The sequence below is a fragment of the Stylophora pistillata genome, chromosome 13 (assembly GCF_964205215.1).
Source record: "Stylophora pistillata chromosome 13, jaStyPist1.2, whole genome shotgun sequence".
Classification (NCBI taxonomy): domain Eukaryota; kingdom Metazoa; phylum Cnidaria; class Anthozoa; order Scleractinia; family Pocilloporidae; genus Stylophora; species Stylophora pistillata.
This window is the reverse complement of record NC_142531.1, coordinates 14,034,941-14,058,975: the sequence shown is the minus strand read 5'-3', so window position 1 is coordinate 14,058,975 and position 24,035 is coordinate 14,034,941. Positions and strand designations below refer to the sequence as shown.

Genomic DNA, 24,035 nt, shown 5'->3' with positions numbered 1-24,035 from the left:
CTCTTCTCATTTCTGTTGCAACCATTTCCCCGTCGACCTTTTTGCCACTTTCTTGTTTGATGGTAAATCTAACAGTCAGATATTCTCGTTGCTTTTCGTTAAACTGGTAAGCTTTCTTAACTTGTTTGAAAGCGAAGCCTTCAGTGGTACGAGGACAGGTTTCAGGAGGTAGAGGAATAGTTGGTACGGAACTTGAACCTTCCTTGAGCCTTGCGGCATATTTAACCTTCACTTTATCAAGAAATGTCTCCCTTTCAACCGTCTTTGTGCAAGTTCCGAACGCGAGATGCTTTTCCAGAGAAGAATGCCTTTGGAAACTACGCGTGCCGCCCTCTTTTGGACGTGGAAACACTTGAACATCGCCTTTCGCTTCACGGCCAGTAGGCTTCACTTAGTAGGCTCTTTAAGTTTTCTCCTTGGGGCGATCTCTTTAAATTCGCCGAGGGAATATTTTGGTAATGGCGTTCTGTGAAAAATAATAACATGAAAGATGATTAACGACATGATCAAACACACCTAAAAATTGTCCAGAGAGAGATTTGATGCGTTTCCCACGGCGAAAATAGCGTTAGGTGCAGCTTGTGCACTGCTACCTAAATGAAGTAAAAGTTTCTTTTTCCAGTATAGCGTTCGAAATAAGAAAAACTTGAAATAATTTTATAACAAAAACTGGCGCCAGGTTTGATGTTTTCAAGTGACCTTGATATCAAGCTTTCCCTCGCTGAATTTTTCAGTCTCAAAACTAAAGAGAGATCATGCTACATTATAGCTAGAAAATGGAAAGAGAATTTAACGTAAAGTTTACCATTTGTTCCTTCCAAAGAGATGCATTTGCCGGGGCCTTTATCAAATGTCTGCCACACCCTCATTCCACCAGGATAAAATCTGAAGTTGTTCAGTAAACTGATGTCATTAATCTTCTTTTGCTTGGGGGAACAGTTTCGCGTTCCCCGAGACTGTCTAACACTACACGAATCCCAGAACCTGCCCCACAAGCCACCCCCCCCCCCCGAATAAGAGAAGCAGAGCTACAGAATGAGATCGTTTTCTTTTTATGCTCTGTGAAAAACCTCGCGCGTGTTTACCTTTAAGAAAAAGACCGTGATTGCATCATAGAGAATTATCGCCCAGACTGCAACACGGTCTAATTGTTACCGTGACATAAGTCCTTTTTATCAAGTTTTGTGACAGAAATGTGGCTCCTTTTCCTAAAAAGATAAGAATAAATAGCATAAAAATAGTTGGGCTGTTATCTTAGGTGAAAAACTACACAGCAGAAGCTTGCGGTGTTGCGTGACTTTGTTTACTCGCACAACATTTTTCAAGATATGCAAGATATTTCAAAAGAAATATCAAATGTCTGCCACACCCTCATTCCACCAGGATAAAATCTGAAGTTGTTCAGTAAACTGATGTCATTAATCTTCTTTTGCTTGGGGGAACAGTTTCGCGTTCCCCGAGACTGTCTAACACTAGTCACTACACGAATCCCAGAACCTGCCCCACAAGCCACCCCCCCCGAATAAGAGAAGCAGAGCTACAGAATGAGATCGTTTTCTTTTTATGCTCTGTGAAAAACCTCGCGCGTGTTTACCTTTAAGAAAAAGACCGTGATTACATCATAGAGAATTATCGCCCAGACTGCAACACGGTCTAATTGTTACCGTGACATAAGTCCTTTTTATCAATTTTTGTGACAGAAATGTGGCTCCTTTTCCTAAAAAGATAAGAATAAATAGCATAAAAATAGTTGGGCTGTTATCTTAGGTGAAAAACTACACAGCAGAAGCTTGCGGTGTTGCGTGACTTTGTTTACTCGCACAACATTTTTCAAGATATGCAAGATATTTCAAAAGAAGTATTATCGCAGTTGCAGAAAACGTAGCTATTCAACTAAGAATAATGTCGATAATAAACACCTAGTCAACAAAAATGGTGAAATATACAGCGGCCCTTATCTATAGTTAGGTGTAGGTAGTGCTGTTGAAATAGCGAGTCAACAATAACAAAGTCTTGTGCAATTTAAATTGACAGAAAATTTTGTATCTACACATCAATTTACAGCCCTCTTCTGCAATGTCTATGGATTTTTTATTGTATAATTTCATGTCATTTCCATATCAAATAGTTGTTTTAACCATCTTTGACTATCTTGTTTACTTCGTAGCTCTCAATTACGATTTCTAGAACTGATTTGTATCATGCAAATTCATGACCTTGGCCACATTGCGTCGTAACTCTTGTATTTTTCCGGCACTTTTCTGAATTACCCAAATCTTTTATTGCGTTCGACGTCAGGAGAACGCTTCGTAATCTTTGGGGATCCTGTGGTCGATGGGATACCTGTGCATGCCAGGCGTGAAGATTCGAGATTTTTGGTTACTTGGACGGGCGATGTTCAAAATCTGCGCCATTTTGAATAATTATTAAGCGCGCGCACGAATTTTAAGCCCAATAGCCGGCCAAAGAAATTGCGGGCTCACCTGGTGGACATGCGCACACAACTATTTTTATGCGCAAGCAACTATACCTCGTGCGAGTGCGCACGCAACTATACCTCGTGCGAGTGCAAGCTGCTCGTGCGTCCGTGTCGCCTCCGTGGATATCTTTGGATTGTTCGGTAAGTTCATTTATTTTTCTCAAACTTCATGCGATGTTTCTTAAAAAGTTCATCGCTTCAACTTGTCAAAGCCTTACCAGGAAACTTTTTAGTACTCCTCCAAGAGCATGTAGAAAGCCCGATGTCGGCGTTGTCCGAACTACAACAAACCGAAGACCTTCGCTGCTCTCCTGCTTTGAATTGATGTCCTCGAATTTGCCGAACAACAAAGCAAATCAACCGATAACTCTGACACAAAGTTGTCTCAAAGCAAATCTACCAAGCCATTGTGCTTTGACACAAAGTTGTCTCAAAGCAAATCTACCAAGCCATTGTGCTTTGACCCATAGCGGTCACAAATACAAACCAAACAAACCGAGTCATTGTACTCGGTGGCCATTGCGCCAAATGACCCGTTGTGGTCACAAAGCAAATAAACCGAGTCATTCTGCTCGATGGCCATTGCGCCAAATGAAAAGTGACAAAAGTCAAATGGTTACCGGGCTGATAAGTGGTGATTGTAGTTCACAAGATCATGATAAGGCTTTGACAAGTTATTCTTCTGAGAAAATTGAAAATCATAGTGTAACTATTTCTGAAAATGTTGAAGTTCGTAAGAAAAGAGTGAATTGTCAGAGGAAAAGGGACAGGGAACCATCTCACGTTCCTGTTAAAATAATTCTAAAGGCACTAAGTAATACGAAGTCTAGGAATAGAATCAAGTCTTTTGTAAGACAACATCTTCCAGACAGTTCTTTTATCACTAATTTATGTAGAAATTACAACACCTGGAAATTCTGGTATACCAATGATCATTATTATAGTAAATTTGTTTTTTACATGAACATACAGAAAAGAAAATTTACAACAACAGATAACTATTCTACATGTAACTGTAGACAAACACATATCCGTGTGGCAGATTTAATGAATTCTGGTGGAAAAAGCTTTCCTCAAACTCATAATGATAATTCAAAATTAAATGGAGGTATGTCTCCTGAGAATGCTGTTAGTCATGATTTACCATGGGATTGTTTAACTGAAAGGCTTCGTCTCATAGGACTTATACCACATGATGTAGGTGGATTTGGAGATTGTTTCTTTAAATCAGTTTCACACCAACTGTATAGGACTGCTGACTTGCATCGTGAAATTCGTATGGCTGGAATTGGCCATTTACAGAGTTACCCAGAATTGTATATTGAAAGCATTTCTAATGATCACTGGAATAACTATATTCAACAAATGTCAAAACAAGGCACATGGTGTGATAACATCATAATGCAAGCTGTGGCCAATGCATACAACTGTGTCATTCATATCACACAGTCTAATATAAATTCACCTGAAAGTACAATCTTAACTCCTGTTGCTGATCAGGATGGACGAAAGACAATATTTATTGGATATATTAACGAGTTGCATTATGTTTCAACATTGACTGACAAAAACAGTAGATATAAAAACAAACTCACATGCATAAAGAGAAAATTATCAGAAACCAATGAAAACAGACATGGTAGACTTCTTAAGCACAGAAATTACATGAAAAGAGTCAAATATACAGAAACAGCTAATGAAAGGGCAAGCAGACTTGAAGATAAGAGAGGCACTTATAGAAAAACAATGTCTGAAGAAACTGCTGAAAAGCGAAAAGAGAGACTTAAAACTAAGAGAGACACTTATAGAAAAAGAGTGTCTGAAGAAACTGTTGAAAAGCAAAAAGAGAGACTAAAAAGTTACAAAGACTCTTATAGAAAAAGAACGTCTGAAGAAAATGTTGAAAAGCGAAAAGAGAGACTTGCAAATAGGAGAGCCAGTTATAAAAGGTCTCAAACAATTTCTGCAGGACAAAAAGAGAGCTGTGCTGGTCCAGTTCACGAACAAAAACATGCACAAAATAACATGAACGATTTTCATAAGTCCAATCAGTATTCAGTTTGCCAATGCACTGTCTGTTTTGAAGCATGGCCATTGAAATCCAGTCCAAGGAAGGTTGATCACTACCAGTGTCAGAGGTGCATACGAGATAAACAACAACCAAAAAAGTTTTCTAAGGAAAATGACATGGTGCCATCATTAGTACCTTTACAACTGCAGGGGCTAACCCAAGTAGAAGAAATGCTTATTGCACGTGCACTTCCTGTTATGCGAGTTTACATAAAACCTGGTGGACAAAGGGGCTATTCAGGCCACTGTATCAATTTGCCTCAGGATATAGCTGAACTAGCACATTCTCTGCCTAGATACCCAAAAGATCTATCTGTTATTGTTGTTAAGATGAAAGGTAAAGAGAACAGTTTTAAAGATGTGACAGTGCGAAGGCAAAATGTAGCTGATGCACTACAATGGCTTGTTAATAATAACTCACACTACAAGGACATAACCATCAATCAAAATTCTTTAAATTCTTTACCAGAACATGGTGTTCCACATGGTCTTCTCTCGGTTGAAACAGAGAATATAGATTTGGATGCCACATGTGAACCTGACTTAGGTCCTCAAAATGAAGATGACATTGTTTATAATGAGGGTACTGAAATGAGTAGTTTTCTGCCTATTCCAGAGTGTCAGCAGCAAGAAATAGAAGCTGTGCGCCAACAATTGTCTAATGATTCTAATCACTTGCCCTGGCCAACAGTTGGCAGTGAACCATTAAACGAGTATGTAACTCCCTATTTAGCAACAATGGCTTTCCCAACATTATTTCCAGATGGTAAGGGTGATCCTACTAACCCATCATTACGCCGAGATATACCACTCGGAGAAAGAGTAAAGCACCTTTTAAAGTTTGGAGAAAACAAGAATGACAAATGGGTATATCGCTTTGCTACTCACCCCAGATTTGGTTACTGGGCATTGAATATGATACAAAGAAAACGTATTCTGCAACAGACAGGCATGTTCCTAAAACAAAACCCAGGAGAAGCTCATTTGACTGCTGAGGAGCTGCGGCAAATGGCAACTAGCAATAACACAAGTATGTTTATATCTAAGATATCACGCTATCTTAGTAACATTACTGGTTCTAATGCTTATTGGCACAAAGCTAAAGAAGATTTAAAAGCAATAATAGCCCATGCTGGAGCTCCAACATTCTTTTTCACATTCTCCTCTGCTGATATGCATTGGCCTGAACTTCATGCAATTTTTGGCAACTCAGTCAGTATTAATTCAACTGAGAACAAACGGCAGAATGTCATTAACAATCCTCATATTACAGACTGGTTCTTTACACAGCGTTTAGAAAGTTTTATTAAATACTGGTTATACAATTCACTAGATGCTGAGTGGCACTGGTACAGATTTGAATATCAAGCTAGAGGTAGTATACATTGTCATGGTGTAGCAAAGCTGAAAAATGATCCAGGTTTATGTAAACTCTCAGAAACAGCTCTAAAAGGCTATTTGGCTGAAATGTCCACTAATACAGCTGAGCAAGTCAATATACTAGAACTCAATCAACAGATAGTGGATGGGAAAAAGGCTTCTCAGGTAGTTTGTCAGTATGTAGATTGGTTATTGTCTACATATAATCCAGATCCACCAGATAATGGCACATGGGTGAAGCCCTCTATTCATCCTTGTCAAAAGCGTCACAAGGACCTTGTAAGTTTACAAGACTCTGAACAAGATTATGTTGATTTGTTGAATACTGTACAAAGGCACACTCGCTGTAGTACAAACTATTGTCTTAGAAAGAAACAAAACGAAACAGAACTGAAATGTAGATTTAAGTTTCCATTTCAACCTTGTGTTAATACAAAACTAGAGTTTGAGCCCATTCATACAAAAGATCGAAGCACTCAATACAAAGCAAAGATCATAACAAAGAGGAATGATAGCAGACTCAATAATCACCAACGACTTCAGCTTCAAGGCTGGAGGGCAAACTGTGATATTCAAGTAATCATTGATTATCATGCATGTGTTGAATACCTTGCAAAATATGCTTCAAAAGGTGAACCAAAGTCACCTGTAATGAAACTTGCATTTAATTCTATTGTCCGTAATTGCAACAACAATAGCAACCCTACAAAATTGATAAAAAAAGTGATAATGAAATCACTTGGCCAACGTGACTTCTCTGCACAAGAGACTATGCATCATCTCATGTCACTGAAACTTGTCAGCTCATCATTTAATGTGGTACCTATTAGTCTAAATGGTTCACGTAGAATCAAAACTATAACAAATGATGGAGATACTGTAACCAATGACTCATTGCTTGATACTTACGCTAAAAGGGAAAAATATATTCAAACCATCCCAGATATAATGGCTCTTAATTTCATTCATTTTGCAACAAAATACAAACTTGTCAACAACAAACTAACAGTTCAGCCTCATAACATGATTCCCAGAGTTTTTCCAGTATTTTCTTCCAATTCAAAAGGTCCAAATTTTGGACTTTATTGCAAATATCAGTTACTTAAGCACAAACCTTGGCATACTACACAAGACAATGCCTGGGATTGTCAGGAAGGCACTGATGAAATATACATCACAAAATGGAAGGAATTTCTACAAACACCATATGCTGAAGAGCATGTTCCTGACTGGTATGAAAAACTACAAAGTGTACAGAATAACACAGAAGAGGAACCAAATATAGAGCACTCTTCAGAAGAGCTTCCACAGCGTGAAGAGTGGATGGATTTAGCAGATCTCATACCTGGGTATTTTGTTAACCAAGATAATATAACACAACAAACCTCTCAGCCTGATTATGACTGGCAAAATGACAAGATTAAGTATGCAAATCACTTAATACAGGAAATGCCATCCTGGGTAAAAACTAAGAAAGATACTTTGGATTCTACCTTTGGTTTGCAACAACAAAATATTGATGTTAATACATTCAGTGACATGCAAAGACATGCCTACAATATGGTGAAAGCACATTCTGAACAAGCCTGCCCTAAAGATCCATTGCTTCTTATTATACTTGGAGTTGCCGGTACAGGGAAAAGTTACCTCATTAATGCCATCCGAAACCTGCTCCAACACTCTTGTGCAGTGACTGCCACAACTGGCAAAGCTTCATTTAACATAAACGGATGTACAATCCATTCACTATTAAAATTGCCTGTTGGCCCAAGACATAACAAAGAATTAACAGGACAAGGGCTTGTCACATTACAAACCAAGCTGAAAGATATCAGTTATATCCTAATTGATGAATACTCTATGCTAGGACAAACATTGTTTGGCTGGATTGATAGACGCTGCCGACAAGCAACAGGCAAAAATGACAAAGTATTTGGTGGTAAATCCATGATATTAGTTGGTGACCCAGCTCAATTGCCTCCAGTGGCAGATAAGCCATTATATCATTCGAGACCCTCCAGTTCTACAGGTGAACAAGGCTATTTAGCTTATCACATGTTTGGCAATGTTGTAAAACTGTCAGTAAACCAGAGGGTTCAAGGCTTAAATCAACAGCAAGCTCAGTTTAGAGATTTACTCATACGCCTTCGCACAGGAGATTCTAATGAGCAAGATTGGAAACTTCTTTTGGCAAGACAGCCTTCCATAGCATTGAACGTGAATGAGTTTCAAGATGCCACTAGGCTCTATTTCAGCAATGAAGAAGTTGCTAATTATAACTTTGAAAAGTTATCAGAACTTCATCAGCCAATAGCCTGCATCACTGCACGTCACTCTAGTGATATAGCTAAGAAAGCAAGTTCAGATGACATGTCAGGTTTACAACCGACCATTTTCCTTGCAAAAGGTGCACATGTAATGCTTACCATGAACCTATGGATAGATGTTGGACTTTGTAACGGTGCAACTGGAACGGTTGAAGATTTCATTTATGCAAACAACCAGCAACCACCAGACTTGCCTGTCGCTGTCATAGTAAAATTTAATGAGTATAGAGGTCCATCTATCAGTGATAGCATTCCACGATGTGTGCCTATATGCCCAATAACAATAACCTCACAGACACTAGATGGTTTACATGAGAGACAACAGTTGCCTCTCAAACTTGCTTGGGCAATCACAATACACAAGAGCCAAGGGTTAACACTGCCAAAAGCATGGATTGACATTGGTCAGACTGAAACTACTGCAGGCATTTCATATGTAGCTATAAGCAGAGTGAAAACACTTTCATCTTGTATTATTGAACCAATGACTTTTGAAAGACTTAAGAGTCTTAAGAAATCCACTAATTTAAAATATAGACTTGAAGAAGAAAGCAGGCTATATAATCTAGCAAATATAAATTGATCCCAAGTTGAGTGATGCGAACAAAGTCACTCACAACAGTACAGCACCCAAAATTGATTAATTAGAATAAATTGATTATACGGCCTTCAACACATGCATACATAAATGATTTTTTTTATGGTTATAAATAGTTCACTTTCCAACTACATTTAAAGCAAAGTTCCATGTAATGTTTCAGAGTGTTGTATTAACTAGGGTTTAAACGTATTTTAAACACCCTCCTAAAACATCTGTATACATCCTTATTTTTTTTTTTTTTTTCAACAGACAAGACAGAGATCTAATATGGCTTCAGGTATGTATCTCCCGGTCATACTTAAATATTATGGTTATACGTTCCTTTCTTCTATTAAACTAATGCTTCTTGTTTTAAAATCATTTTATAACCTTACCTGCTCTATATGCTCTCATTAATAAAACATGTTATTTTGAACATCTAGGTATTAGATGTACACTGTTTCCTATCACTTTTGTCACCCTTTAATGTTCTCATGTAGTTATATGATACAATTTATTTTTCCCACACCTCTTGCATGTTGATGGCAAACTTTGGCCAAAATATCCCTGTTTTGTACTAAAAATAATCTTAATTACAGTAATTAATGAGTGGTGAACTGCTCCTGTTTTGCTAAATTTTAACACTTCCCCTTCTATTAAGCCCTTCCTTTCTATTTAGCCCCCCCCCCCCCCCCCCCAATGCGCCTTAAAACAATAAGCCCCCTGTGGGCTTAATAGAGGATTTACAGTACATGAAACAAGGAGACTAATATTTACACATATGTTTTTTTCAAATAACACAAGCTACCTTATGCAGTAATCCCATCCATGCCAAATTTATTACATTAATCTAAATATCTTTTTACCTCCTCCTACAGAAAAACAAGACATAACTTGCTTTGTGCATAATGTCTCACCAGTAAAAAAATCTGGACCAACAAACTACTTTAACTGCCACCTTCAGACAGAGAAAGATCTCATTGGCAGTGTATGCTTTGCAACTGAAAAGAAGGAAACTCTTGATGCAATGGCCACACAAAGATCACCGGTTAAAATTTCAAATTTTAACATCAGCAATAAGTATGGACGAAGTGATGTAGTAATAAACAGGAACACAACCATCACTTCAACAACAGCTGATTTTCCTTACAAAGCACAAGATGATGTCACATCAATTGCATCCTTGTCAAAAGTAGCACCACAACAGCTAGTGTCAATAAAAGGAAAGATATCACATCTAAGTGCGACCAAAACTATAGTCATCCAAGATTCTCCTGTCAAAAAACAGGAAGGCTATATAGTTGATCCATCTGGTTACATAAAAGTTATTTTCTGGGGTGAGCATGTTGACAGCGTCACACCACAGTCCACCTATTTCTTCAACAACTTGAGAATGAAAGTATCTCAGAATCAAAGATACTTGAACACACCAAAACAAGATAATTTATACACCATCAAGGACGCTGAACCCTTCAAACAAACATTACCTGAAGTCAATGACATCTCAACAACAACAGAAACCATTGGAGAAATACTAGGAATAAGCAGTGTCACCAAATACAACTGTTGTTGTTCATGTTCAAAAAAAGTTACAATCAAGGGAAAAATTGCAGTCTGCGATAACTGCAAAGTAACACAAAAGGCAACCAGCTGCAGTGTAAAGTGGACACTCAAGATCCATATCCAAAACTCCAAACAACCACTGCAGAAGCTTCAGCTACAGGTTTATCAAGAAGCAGTGTCAAAGTTGTTTTCAATTTGTCACTTAATTGCAAATGAAACAACAGAGGAGGAAATCACAGAGGCTGTCTTAAACCTAGACACAGTTAAAGTATGCTTTGACACGCAAACGCGAAAACTTGTGGACATTGAAAAAATTGCCATTTAACATGTTTTGTTGCATTTTCCTTTGTAACAAACCAATCTCTAGTAACTATTTAAGTTACTAATAATTCATGCTATGAGATACAAACACTAAAACTTTTAGATATCACAAAAACTTTTATAGCACTTCATTTTTGAATTTCATATTAAACTTTCTTGAAACTATTCCATTTACTATTATTCATGTTACTGTTAGAAAAATTAGTCTCGCTCATTTAGTATCTAAACTACATTGTAAATGAGTAGATTCTCATGTTTTAATTATTGCATTTTACCTTGTGACTAATCGAGTTAGTATCATCCAGGGCCCAGTTGTTCAAAAGACGATTACTGCTAACCCACGATTAAAGCTTAATCAAAGATTTAATCTCTTTTGTTTAAAAAGATTTCAAAAGCTAATTATAAGCTGCACATGAAGTCAAATCGAAAAATAAAACTAAAGAGCAAGAATCCTTAAGAAAATCTCTTTTGGTTATTAATTTAACTGGAATAAAATTTGACGCTAACCCTGGGTTTGCTTAATCGCGCTTTGAACAACCCGGCCCTGGTTACTGTTAAGATAAGAAAAATAGTTAAACAATGCTGACACACAAACACGAAATATTTAGACATGGAAAAAAATCTAAGTTTCATAGCATTTTGAACTTCATCACAGCTTCATGTTCCAGTTGTTGTTATAAAATTTAGTCTATCTCTTTCAGTTTTTCAAGATACTAAGTAGATTGACATGTTTTTTTACATTTTCTCTTGCAACTAACCAATCCCATGCAACTATTCAAGTTACTATTCATGTTACTATTAAAATTTTTTTGTTAAACTATGGTATGACATGCAAACACCAGAACTTTTAAACATTGCAAAAAGTTTCATAGCATTACCAACTTCATAACTTTCTTGAAACTATTCAATTTACTATTATTCATGTTACCGTTACAAAAATTAGTCTCACTCATTTAGTATCTGAACTACATTGTAAATGAGTAGATTGACATGTTCTAATTACTGCATTTTACCTTGTGACTAATCGAGTTAGTATCATCCAGGTTACTGTTAAGTTAAGAAAAATTGTTAAACAATGCTATGACACACAGACACGAAACGTTTAGACATGGAAAAATCTAATTTTCATAGCATTTTGAACTTCATCATAGCCTCATGTTGTTGTTATAAAATCTACTCTATCATTTTCAGTTTTTCAAGATACTGAGTAGACTAACATGTTTTGTTACATTTTCCCTTGCAACTAACCAATCCCTTGTAACTATTCAAGTTACTATCATTCATGTTACTGTTACAAAAGTTAGTCTCCCACAATCAGTATCTAAACTACATTGTAACTAAGTAGATAAACATCTTTGGTTACATATTTGGGTTTCACTATTAAAGTTGCTATTGTTCATGTTGCTCTTTAAATACTTCGTCTTTCTCATTTAATCTCTCAACTAATTTCCTCCTCTGTTTTTGTATGATTTTAGCTAAATTCATTGAACTTCTAACGCACTTATTAATCTTTGATTACTACTAGTTTCATATTATTTTAGTATAAGGACCAAACTTTGTGCCAGCATGCATTTCGACATGATTTCTCACATACCAAGACGCGTTTTGAAGCCTTGAAGTTGCTCGAATTTTCGCTTTTGCAACAAGTGTTTGAGAGTACTTTGTTAAAAAAATCTTGTAATTTTTAAAATTAAACCAAAGCTCCTAAAAGTGCCATAAATGAAAATCGAATGAATTATATTTTCAAGTAAAAACATCCCCGATTTCTTACGAAACATCCTCCTTCAGTACTAGCACGCTAAAGTTGCTCAATTTTACTGCATTTTTTGCATAATTAATAAGGTAAAAACCCGAATTTTCGTTTTTCCCCATTTTCTCGGAAACATTTGATTTTTCAGACTTTGAAATATTTTTTTCTAATATATCTCCCTAAAAGGGTTTTCCAGGAAAATTATCAGAATTTTCGATTTTTCAGCTTGGCCAGCGATTCTCGATATTTACAGTCATGGGCTCTTAAAGAAACGCATCAAATTGTGGGTCTAAAATACTAGTTGGATACTTACGTTCAAGGAAAATATATGTACAAAGGTACCGTGTAAGAGATTCTCTTAATCGCATAGACCCAATAGGAGTGATAGCTCGGAAATATAGGTGTGTGCATCGTCATGCGTACAATGTTACCCGACCGTTAGGTCTGTGGCACTTGGATGGCAATCACAAACTGATCAAGTGGCGTTTTGTTGTTCATGGATGTGTAGATAGATACTCACGCCTCCCTGTTTTTCTGGCATGCAACACAAACAACAGATCTGAAACGGTACTGCAGCTTTTTATTAAAGCTGTAGAAGAGTGGGGCCTACCATCACGAATAAGAACTGACAAGGGGGGAGAAAATGTTTGCACTGTCAAGTACATGCTTACTCATCCACTTCATGGACCAGACAGAGGCTCTGCTATTACAGGAAGAAGCATTCACAATCAAAGGATTGAACGATTGTGGGTTGATGTATACAATGGGGTGTTTTGTTATTATTACAACCTCTTTACTAGATTGGAGGAATGCCAAACATTAGATCCTGATGACGATTTAGACATTTTGAGTCTACACTTAGCTTTTCTTCAAAAGACAAATGCATCACTGAAATGTTGGAAAGAAGGATGGATAAGGCACCCTTTGCGGACTGAGCACAATACAAGTCCTTTGCAGTTATGGGTTCAAGGAATGAATAGAAATCATGGCCAAGTTCCCCAACAGGATGATGTTCAGAACATTGATAAGTATGGAATAGACTGGGATGGTCCTGTTGGTGATAAGAGCATGGACAGTTCAAGGGTAGAAGTACCAGAAACAGGATTCAACCTAAGTGATAATCAACTTCTTGAGTTGCAGAATAGAATTAACCAACTGGCAAGTTCGTGCGAAGATGGTATACAACATTACTATATGTTTCAATTAGAGATGCATTGAGTGAGATTTGTAGTCACTGAATTGTATCACTCAGTATATACAATAAATCCTCTATTAAGTCCCCATCTCTTATAAATCTGGCTGCTTGGAGCAAGGCATTTATTAAGTCAACAAAGAGGGAAATGCTCAGGTCAATTGCAGGTTTTAAGTTACATGTAGGGCTCTTGGGGAGGATATGTAGTAGGGAGTTTCTCTCACCTTGCCTCAGCCACTGTTCTTTTTTTATCTTGAGCTAAAGATGGCCAGGCAAAATATGCTGTAAGTTGAACTTTCATATTTTTATTAACCCATTAATAGCCGCAGCTTTTGTGAAAAACTGTGTTTTGAAGCTAGTCGAGCAGATCTTGGGTCACCGTTGTGGTTTTAAAAGCTCAAACTTACTACAAACCCATTCACAGCTTGTACACTGGACGGCCTTTCGATCCAAATGCAAAATGGCGGCCTAAAAATCTCGGGTAGGTGCAGAAAGCAAAAATTCGAGATTTTGGGTTAAAAAGTAATGCCCACTTACGACTTTTACTTTTCTCTCTTTCTCCTGCCCTTTTTTTCCCCTTTCCTTGCCTGAAGTTTCCCCTCACTTGCTGGAAATTTAGTAGGCTTCATTTTAGTGTAGAGATTTTTTAGGAAACTACTCATTATTTTCAAACCACATGCTCAGTAGGTGGGTAATGAAACAAGATTTTCGTGCAGATTTTCAGATCAAAGTTACATGGTTTCTTGGCTATTTCTCCAATCTGCACTCGATTACGCTCATTCTGGTATCGTTTGTATTTTCAACCTGTTTAAGTACGTGCTCAAAGTCGTGCTCCAGGGTTAACAGTGAGGACGTCAATAGGTTAACATGTACATTTACTTTGATTAACATTTTTTCAATCAGCAAAACTATAACGACTACACTGTAGCTTCTCATAAGTTAACTGAACTTGCCAGGTGATACTCAACTTCAAATAATTTGGGATCAACAATGAATTGTTTAAATCAATAATCCAAAACTCGAAATAAAGAATACCTTATTGTTATTTTGAGCTCTGATAAAATTATAATTCATTCAGAGCTTGAAATGTGAATAATGTGGATTACTTGTTCAAATAATTCGCTAACAACGAATAATGAAATGATTATGAAAACAGTGAACTCAATAATCGGCTCTTGGAGTACAGTTGAGGCGATTTGACTGCAAAGAAAGATCAACAGTGTAAAAGCTAATTTTATAATACAGCTCAATCTAACAACAACTTCAAAATGTTGATATTGTAAACTTCAATAGATACGAAATTGATACAACAATGGTAAAGGTTCCATTACCACCAACTCAGACGATATCTATCTCCCACACATCTGAGTTCAATATTGCCACGAACTCTTGTTGCAGTTCACAGAAGCTGCTATAAGTACTGGGCATTTCCATAGTGAAACTACATGTGTGGGCAACTGGCCGACGCTGTAACCCCTCTTGATTTGTAAATGAGATTGTTATGATATCTGTTACCAAAGCATCAGAAGCTGTGGTGTATCTCACGAAAGTGGCTCGTTTTGTTCCATCTAAACCTCGAACAAACCTCTTCAAGTGACCCAAAGTCTCTGATTCAGCAGCTGTTACTGGGGCAGCTGTGACAAGTGAAATTACCTTTGAACTTGTAGGTATGATAGAATCATACAACACCAAAAAGGAAGATACATCCATGAGATAAATCTTCAAAGAAGAAACTATTTCCTTCCAGCAATCTGCTGCATGTTGCGGTTTCATGATATTCTCTTTGTGAGCGATCTCTGTAACCACTTCTCTGATATTGTCGTTTGTGACTCGTCTCTTACAGTCAAATGTGGAAAGTGTTAACTACTCGGTTCTGTAAAAACAAAGCTCTTTATTCGCGCACACACTAATCCAAATAATAGAAATGTAGAGCCAAAATTCACGTGTTTTTATACCTGCTAGCATTTTGCATATATTATGGTCACACTACAATGTACACTAATTATCGACAATTCTATTTTGATAAAACGTAAATGGCGGCGTGAATTGCTGATCATGTAACATCTCCCCTCTAATAAAAAAAAACTTAGGCCTTAACTGAAAACATTGAAACTCATTAAATTGTGAAACATATGTGTGAACTGCGGTTATGAGACGTATATGAGCACGATCCTTCGCAGTAAAGCACTATTTGAGCAATAGTGAAAATCAGACCTGAAAAAAATTTCAGGCCTGTACGGGATTCGAACCACTGACCTCTGCGATACTAGTGCAGCGCTCTTACCAATTGAGCTAACAAGCCAACTGAGAGCAGGTCACCAAATTAATTCGACATAAACCCGTAGATGATAAATCAAACAACAACAAACATATGAAACATATGTGTGAACTGCGGTTATGAGACGTATATGAGCACGATCCTTCGCAGTAAAGCACTATTTGAGCAATAGTGAAAATCAGACCTGAAAAAAATCCCGTACAGGCCTGAAATTTTTTTCAGGTCTGATTTTCACTATTGCTCAAATAGTGCTTTACTGCGAAGGATCGTGCTCATATACGTCTCATAACCGCAGTTCACACATATGTTTCATATGTTTGTTGTTGTTTGATTTATCATCTACGGGTTTATGTCGAATTAGTTTGGTGACCTGCTCTCCGTTGGCTTGTTAGCTCAATTGGTAAGAGCGCTGCACTAGTATCGCAGAGGTCAGTGGTTCGAATCCCGTACAGGCCTGAAATTTTTTTCAGGTCTGATTTTCACTATTGCTCAAATAGTGCTTTACTGCGAAGGATCGTGCTCATATACGTCTCATAACCGCAGTTCACACATATGTTTCATATGTTTGTTGTTGTTTGATTTATCATCTACGGGTTTATGTCGAATTAGTTTGGTGACCTGCTCTCAGTTGGCTTGTTAGCTCAATTGGTAAGAGCGCTGCACTAGTATCGCAGAGGTCAGTGGTTCGAATCCCGTACAGGCCTGAAATTTTTTTCAGGTCTGATTTTCACTATTGCTCAAATAGTGCTTTACTGCGAAGGATCGTGCTCATATACGTCATTAAATTGTCTCTATAAGTCTTTTAGGTCTTGTAATCACACGTCTTGGTCGTTCACTGCTACTATTATCGCCACGCTTCATACTATCGGCAGGAACGGGAGTAATCTCTTGTGCTCGACGAATGAAGCGACGATTCCACACTAACTGGGCTCCCTTAGTGGTTAGTAGACACTCTACGATCTCGGTTGAGACGTTACTGGCGTTTTGGTAACGGTTGCTGGAGTCCACTGGTTATATTGAGGGTGAACCTGTACGTACACTCTCTCGATTTTGTGGCAATCAAGGTAGATCCCTTGCAGTTTTGTTGTAGTGTTCGCACACTTTGTTCTTGTCTTTCACCATTTGCTCTCGGACAACCTGGTAACGAGGATTCCAGATAGGGAATTTGGTTGGAAGTAATGCTCCGTATTTTCGTCCAATCAATAGCTCTGCAGGTGACGGTACGCTGGTAGTAAGGGGTGTGGGTCTATAGACCAACATAGCTAAGTTTGGATCATGTACTGCGGCTGCACATTTTTTCATGTACTCCTTGACCGTCTGCGCCATACGTTCGATAAAACCATTGCGGGTAACCAGGGCTAGACGTGATGTGGTAAAAGCGGTATTGGTTTGCAAAGGCTGCAAATTCCTTCGATGAGAACGGGGGACCGTTGTCTGTCATAACGGTTTGAGGTACTCCATAGTCGCTAAACACTTGCTTCAAAATCTCGGTGGTAGTGTTCGCATTGGTGCTGCGTACCTTCCGGATCACGGGAAACCTACTGTAGTAGTGTCTGAAGTCTCTAACTCTCGTAGAATCGGCGGGGATTTCCTCTGTGAGCATGGGAACTGGGATGAAATCTCCCTCGTCTTCTCCTTCTTTAGGTGTTGGCTGAGGAGATACTCTGGACAGTGCGTCAGCTACGACATTATCCTTCTCTTTCAGGTATTCAATGTTTACGTCATACTGAGATAGTCTCAGCAATAGCCTCTGAAGGTGTGGTGAGTTACACACTATGGATTTCTTCCACACACTGACCAATGGGTTGTGATCTGTTTGCACTGTCGCTGTGTATCCATACACATAATGATGAAATATTTCAAAAGCAAAAACAACACTGAGCAGCTCTCCTTCAATGTTAGAGTAAGATTGTTCCGTCTCAGTGAGGGCTCTTGATGCGTAGATCACAGGCTTATCATCTTGGAGCAGAACTGCTCCTAATCCTTTCTTGGATGCGTCTGACTGAATAGTGCTAGCTTTAGACTGATTAAAGTATGCCAATACTGGTGCACTTGTAATCTCTTTCTTGATAGCCTCAAATGCTGTTTGTTGTGAGCTTTCCCAGGTAAAGAGAGTGTCCTTCTTACAGAGGGTTATGAGCGGTGCTGTTAAATCTGCCAGTGCTGGACTGAACCGGTTTAGGTAGTTTACCAGTCCTAGGAAGCTTTGCAGATCTTGAATGTTGTCTGGTGGTTTCATCTCTGTGATGGCTTGCACTTTTTTGGGGTCCATCTTGTACCCGGCTGGGGTAAGATTTCCTCCGAGGAATGTACAATCTTGAGACTTGAACACAATCTGTTTGCATTGAAAGTGAGATTGTTAACTCTCGCTGTTTCTGGCAGGGTGATGACTGCAACGTTATGGGTAGCTTCTTCGTTGCCGTGGCAAAGGATATCGTCAACGATTCCAACGCTATTGGGGACACTTTTCAGTACTCTGTCGATTCTTTTTTGAAAGACATCTCCTGATACCTCTGGCCCAAAGGGTAGGCGTAACCATCGGTACTTGCCCCAGGGTGTATTGAAAGTTGTCAGGTAACTGCTTTCCTTGTCAAGAGAAACATGCCAATATCCCAATTTCGCGTCGAGCAAGCTGAAATACTTCGAATTTGCTAGTTCCGGTAGGATGTCATCGACTGTTCTGCTGTACCACTGACTTCTCTTTATTGCTCGGTTGAGATCTTTTGGATCAAGACATAGCCCTAAGGAACCATCTGGTTTCTTAACTGGAACAATCGAGTTAATCCACTCAGTGTGCTCCCTTACTTCTTTAATGACTCCAAGCTGTGTCAATCTCTCCAATTCTGCTTTATAGGGGGGTTTTAGGCTGACTGCAACTTGGCGCGGTGGGTGTTGAACGGGGTTATAGCCTTCCTTTAACTGGATACGATAAGGTCCACCTGGTAAAGTTCCTATGCCTTGAAACGCATCGCCGTATTCCTGCAGTAAGTAATCCTTAGTGGTGGGCAATGAGTGTGTCTTTCCATTAAGGGTTATCTTCTTTTTAGTGCCGCTTTGGATCACTGGTACCACTGGATCAGTGCATTTATGAACTCTTGGAATTACTGGACCATTAGTAGTTTTCGCGGGCTCTTCCACGATTGTTTTGACAGACCTATCTGTTTTAGCTTGGACACCAGGTTTCTGGATTTCAGGGAAATTGACGTATTCCATGATTAACGCTTGCTTTTTGCCTAGGATCATATGACCTTTGCTGTCTGCGACTTCGCACAAAACTCTGAATATCTTGTTACCATGGTAAAGGTACACAATGCAGGAACCAAGGTTTTCCACCGGACTGTCATTGTAGCCCTTGAGATTCACGGTTGGTTTGCCCAACTTCAAGTCGTTTCCGAAGAGTGCTTTAGCCTTGTACAACGGCAGTATGTTACAAATTGCTTCGGTATCAACCTCGCAGTCAATCTGAAAGAGTTTTGATGAAAATTCTTGGCTGAGCCATAGCGGACGGATGTGAGGTTCTGATTTTGGATGATTGAGACTTTCTACTGTTACTGTCTTGAGGTGATGAATAGGCGCGTTGAAGTAAACTGGCTCGTATTCATTCATTACGCAGTCCGTGCACTCGGAAGCTGTTGTAGACTGGACTTGTAACTCATTGACACGTGCGTCTTTACTCTTTGATTTGCACACGGAACCGTAATGCCCTTCCTTCCCACACTTGAAGCACTTTGCCTTCTTTGCGGGACACTCACTTTTGGGATGTGACGGTTTCGCTCCACAATAGAAACAAGTCTCCCTCTTTGATCTTCCCTGTTTCTGATCACTGGAAGCTGGTCTTTATTGCTGCTGTCTGTTCCGGTTGGCTCTTGATTGCCTGTTTCCTTGGAGTTTATGAACTTCCATTTGTAGTGGTTCGCCTTTGAATTCCGGTCGCATATAACCAACTTGGTGTGTAATGGCGTCCCGATTCTGAGCGATTTCTATTGCCTCTTCTAACGTCAATTCGGAATCTTTTTCAATGCATTTATAATATGCCTCTTTGGAGCGTAGTTTAATAACTATTGTATCCCGAAGTAGTCGGTCGCGGGCTTCTGGAGGATATTCACACTGCTCGCACAGAATAGTGGCTTTGTCAATGTACTCTGCAAGGCTAAGATCACCTTGCTCCAGGCGGCGGAAGTTTGATGCGCCTGCGAGTGCTTTGGATTTCGGCATTGTCCACTCCACGGACATTTTAAACAGCACGCTTGGTTCTCCCTTCTCTTCCGTGGTGAGATTCAGTGACTTAATGTGTGTTCTTCCAGCTTTTCCTGCCCAAATGAGAACATAATTTGCTTTCACAGCTTTGCTCTTCGAAGCTAGCGGACCATTCAAAAGAATTTCGCATTCCTCAACCCAATCCAAGCACTTTCGGTAACATTCGGGGCCCGGCGTAAGGTTTCCTTTCGGCGCTGGTAAATGCTCCAATTCAGCCATTGTAGATTGAGAGAGTTGATGTTTCGAAAAGCTGGCGGTGATCGCTGTCGACGTTAGTCTTGGCTGGGTTTGTTAAATCCTGACACCATGTTAACTACTCGGTTCTGTAAAAACAAAGTTCTTTATTCGCGCACACACTAATCCAAGTAATAAAAATGTAGAGCCAAAATTCACGTGTGTTTATACCTGCTAGAATTTGTATATATTATGGTCACACTACAATGTACACTAATTATCAACGATTCTATTTTGATAAAACGTAAATGGCGGCGTGAATTGCTGATTATGCAACAGAAAGAAATTCAAGTAGCTGATCATCATTGGGCTGAATACTCTGGTTTAAACATTTACCTATAACATCAGCCTCAGACCTTGATACATAATTCTGAAATTAACATCACATCAGTCACACTCTTCTCCCAAAAGACAAGCAACTAAAAAGGACTTACTAATCTTCACAGGGAAATATTGACAATCTTTATATCCCTTAACTATGATTCTAGCAACTGCTTCAAACTTGTTTCTGTTGAAGTCATGACGGATATATGGGACTCTTTCAATCTCACCTAGCATATGAGATTCATAACAATCTTTCCACAAAAGTGAAAATATTTCCCGTAATGGTCCAGTCCCTGCCCCAGATTCTTCATTACCTTGCTGATTAATAATAATTACAGATAAAGTGCATTTTAAGATTGACTCATCAGAAAATATATCTAGGATATCTTGCCTGACTAATGATCTATGAACCCTTATTATTTTAATAGGTTGTTCCGTTACAGGCACTTCGTTGTTGCCTGTGCCATTCATCAGACTGTCGTCATCTCCATCAGCCATCACGACATCTTCCACCTCTTGTTCAGCAACCTATTGCAGATAGACTTAGGCCCTGTTTACATGGGAAGAGGGTGCCCCTAGGGGATAGGGTTACCCTACTTGGTAGGGTTGAAGATACCGAGCGTTTACATGGTAATTTGAAACCCTAGGGGCGAGGGCTGACACTATAGCCAGGTCACCACCCAGCAAGGAAAACAACAAAATGACGGCGGGAGATAAAGTTTTGGCGGTTAATTCGATTCTTACGGCACTCGCTTCTTTAGTTCCTTCTTTTCAACTTTGTGCTTTGTTGTTGATATCTCTAATGCCTGAAAGACAGCGTTTACAACTGGCTAGCCAGCACATTTCAGCCCAATATAACATTGCTATGAATGACTGGACATAGCTCTACCCCTAGGGATAGCCCTAGGTTTTGCGTTTACATGGGCTAATGGCGGCAAAACTCGTCCCTACACAGTAGGGTCACCCTACCTTTCAGGTAGGGTAACCCTACCCCTAGGGTCATCCTACCTCACATGTAAACACGCAGTATAATTACAATAGAGAGGGGTCACCTTACTAGCTAGGGTAACCCTACTATGTAGGGGCACCCTCACTCATGTAAACAGGCCCTTAGAGTCTACTGTTATTTATGTAGAGAAAAACTGAGGTAAACACTAGCTGACATGCAGTGTACACTACACAAAGCTAAACCAAAACAAAAACAGACAAAATCAGAATTCGAACATTTCATGGTGGTTTGAAACGAGGTTTGCTCAAGTGCGACTGAGCCCCAATAGTGGAGTATTGATGAAAAAACCTCTGGTATGGTTGAGGATTTGAAATTTGGAAAATGTTAAATTCCCAGGGGGGCCATGGGCGCTGCAGGATTTGACTCATATGTAATTAACATAGCGATGACAACTGACTTAATTGTAACTGAAAATAAGCTTAATAAATTGCACTCCTGCATGATATTCCACAGTCCAATTTATCCGCAAAAAGCAACCAAGGAGATAGAGCCATCCCAACTGTTTATGAACACACAAGGTATTACCATCATAATTAAAAACTATGTTACACAATGAAAATGGTTACCTCACTTTCTTCACTAATCACTTGTTTGTCACCCTGATCAATCTGTTCTTTGGGAGGTTCCTCAACAACCTTTTTTCCAGGAATGTTGTCTTGGTCACCAGATACACCTGGTTGTGCATCAAAAGGAACACAAACACCTAAGTGCTGCCGGAGTTCATTTATCGGGAGAAATTTGTAGCATTGCTGACAAAACTCATCAGGAACGGACATTTTAGCTGGGATGACAACATCGTCAATATCCAGGTTTGACTGTATCGGACGAATATATATCCGTCCTTGGCCAAGAAACTGTTTCAAATATTCCATAGTGTACCTATTTGGGCGAGGAGCTTTTGCTTTTAGACGGCAAGAACTTGGTTCAGCGTGCAAGAGTTCATAACCACCAGCTTCATACAACTTTTAAAAAGTTGCCTGAACTATCTCATGGAGATCTCCTGCACTAGAGTTTTCTGGAAGAAAACCTTTTTTTCTCCAAGGCTTGCTGTTAGCAATTCCCTCTTCTCATCAGTACTCGGCACTTCATCTTGTGCAGTGCATGCCAAACAAAAGAATTTTGCCATTAGGTCTTTGATTTTTTTCTTCCTCCCTTTTGCGGCCCTTGTGACGGTGAAATGTTTTGCTTGACTTGATGTTCCACGTGCAGTTGTCTTGCTTACAACTGGTGATGGCGCGTTGTGAACTTTTTGGTACGGAGAAAACGCTCGTTTCAACTCAGCTTGAGCTCGATCAGAAGTAGTATTAGTTGCTCGAAGCTCTTATGATGACTGTGGTGCTAGACTTATCAAATTGGTAGCAGCTTGGGAGAGCAAACGCGCAACATCCGCGATCCCTCTACTGTTGGCCATATTGCAACGAAAAGGATGCAAGTTATGTTGGGATATAATTTAAAACAGGCCCCATGAAAAAAAGGCTGCATAATTTTCAAAATGGGCTGAATAATACTTTGTCAAGTATGGTTCATTTGTAAAAGTAGGTGGTTAATGAAAATAAGGCTGAATAATTTTTGAAATGGACTAAATAATATTGTGACAAGTATCGTTAATTCGTGAAAGTAAGTGGTTAATGAAAAAAAGGCTGAGTAATTTTAAAAATATAATTTTGGCGGTAATGGCATCCCATGGGGAAATAGCAACCAAAAAAGGACCCTTTTGGACATCCAAACTTTTAAATTTCAAGGGGAAGGTTCCCCAGATTTTGCCATCCAAGTGGGAATAAATGGCTGCCACACTGTCATTTTGGTCTCTCCATACTGCTCAAATGTTGTCCCTCCTTTCCACAATCTTACCAAAGCCTCCATATGTGTAGTAATAAAAACATTGAAGTGAAGAGTGCTATCTCAGCAAGAGATGATGATCATGTACACTTTTAATTGAGTCATCCTAGCAGATGTTTGGCAAGGTATTGCATTCTTTGCTCAAAATCTAGTTTACATAGACCTGGGAAAAAAGAATGGGGTGTAACAGTCATTCAGGTCAGTTAATTGCTCCAAGCTCTAACTTTATACCACTGCTCATTTGGTTATCTTTCTTGCCAATACTCTCTCTGGTTATTTGGGTTTTCTTGGAAGCTCTTGCCATTGATATGTGTTTACAAATTAAAAGCAAAGAGAAGTGAAGTAACAGGATGGTATCAAAGACAGTGGTATACAGTAATTTTGTTTTTGAAGGGGGGTGTTTTTTTTAATTTTGAATCAGAGTTTTAGCCT

General features: G+C 39.0%; 3 protein-coding genes, 1 long non-coding RNA gene and 1 pseudogene across 4 annotated transcripts; 2 read left to right on the top strand and 3 right to left on the bottom strand.

Moving 5' to 3' along the window:
• Positions 1 to 1,652, bottom strand: LOC148717748 (uncharacterized). The gene is made up of 3 exons (XR_015994982.1): positions 1,595 to 1,652; positions 806 to 885; positions 1 to 466 (listed from the first exon to the last, which is right to left on the bottom strand). It is a non-coding gene; the product is annotated as an uncharacterized LOC148717748 (long non-coding RNA).
• A 521-nt stretch (positions 1,653 to 2,173) lies between these two features.
• On the top strand, positions 2,174 to 9,134 carry LOC148717747 (uncharacterized). The gene has a single exon (XM_088742930.1). The coding sequence runs from the start codon at positions 2,513 to 2,515 to the stop codon at positions 8,837 to 8,839; it is 6,327 nt and encodes a 2,108-aa protein (XP_088599056.1). The 5' UTR covers positions 2,174 to 2,512; the 3' UTR covers positions 8,840 to 9,134.
• On the top strand, positions 8,860 to 12,133 carry LOC148717746 (uncharacterized). Its single transcript, XM_088742931.1, has 2 exons — positions 8,860 to 9,134; positions 9,715 to 12,133. Exons 1-2 carry the CDS (start codon positions 9,125 to 9,127, stop codon positions 10,722 to 10,724), a joined length of 1,020 nt encoding a protein of 339 aa, XP_088599057.1. The 5' UTR covers positions 8,860 to 9,124; the 3' UTR covers positions 10,725 to 12,133.
• Positions 12,134 to 14,767: 2,634 nt separating this feature from the next.
• Positions 14,768 to 22,636, bottom strand: LOC148717744 (uncharacterized). Its single transcript, XM_088742406.1, is given in 5 exon segments — positions 14,768 to 15,525; positions 20,709 to 20,808; positions 20,810 to 20,830; positions 20,832 to 21,283; positions 22,331 to 22,636. Coding segments are annotated over 5 exon segments (1,404 nt in total). The 3' UTR covers positions 14,768 to 15,000.
• LOC148717745 (uncharacterized) lies at positions 19,281 to 20,582 on the bottom strand (annotated as a pseudogene).
• Positions 22,637 to 24,035: the final 1,399 nt, after the last annotated feature.

Coding starts and splice junctions, on each gene's coding strand:
- LOC148717747 (XM_088742930.1), top strand. CDS start 2,513: ATGCGCAAGCAACTATACCTCGTGCGAGTGCGCACGCAACTATACCTC.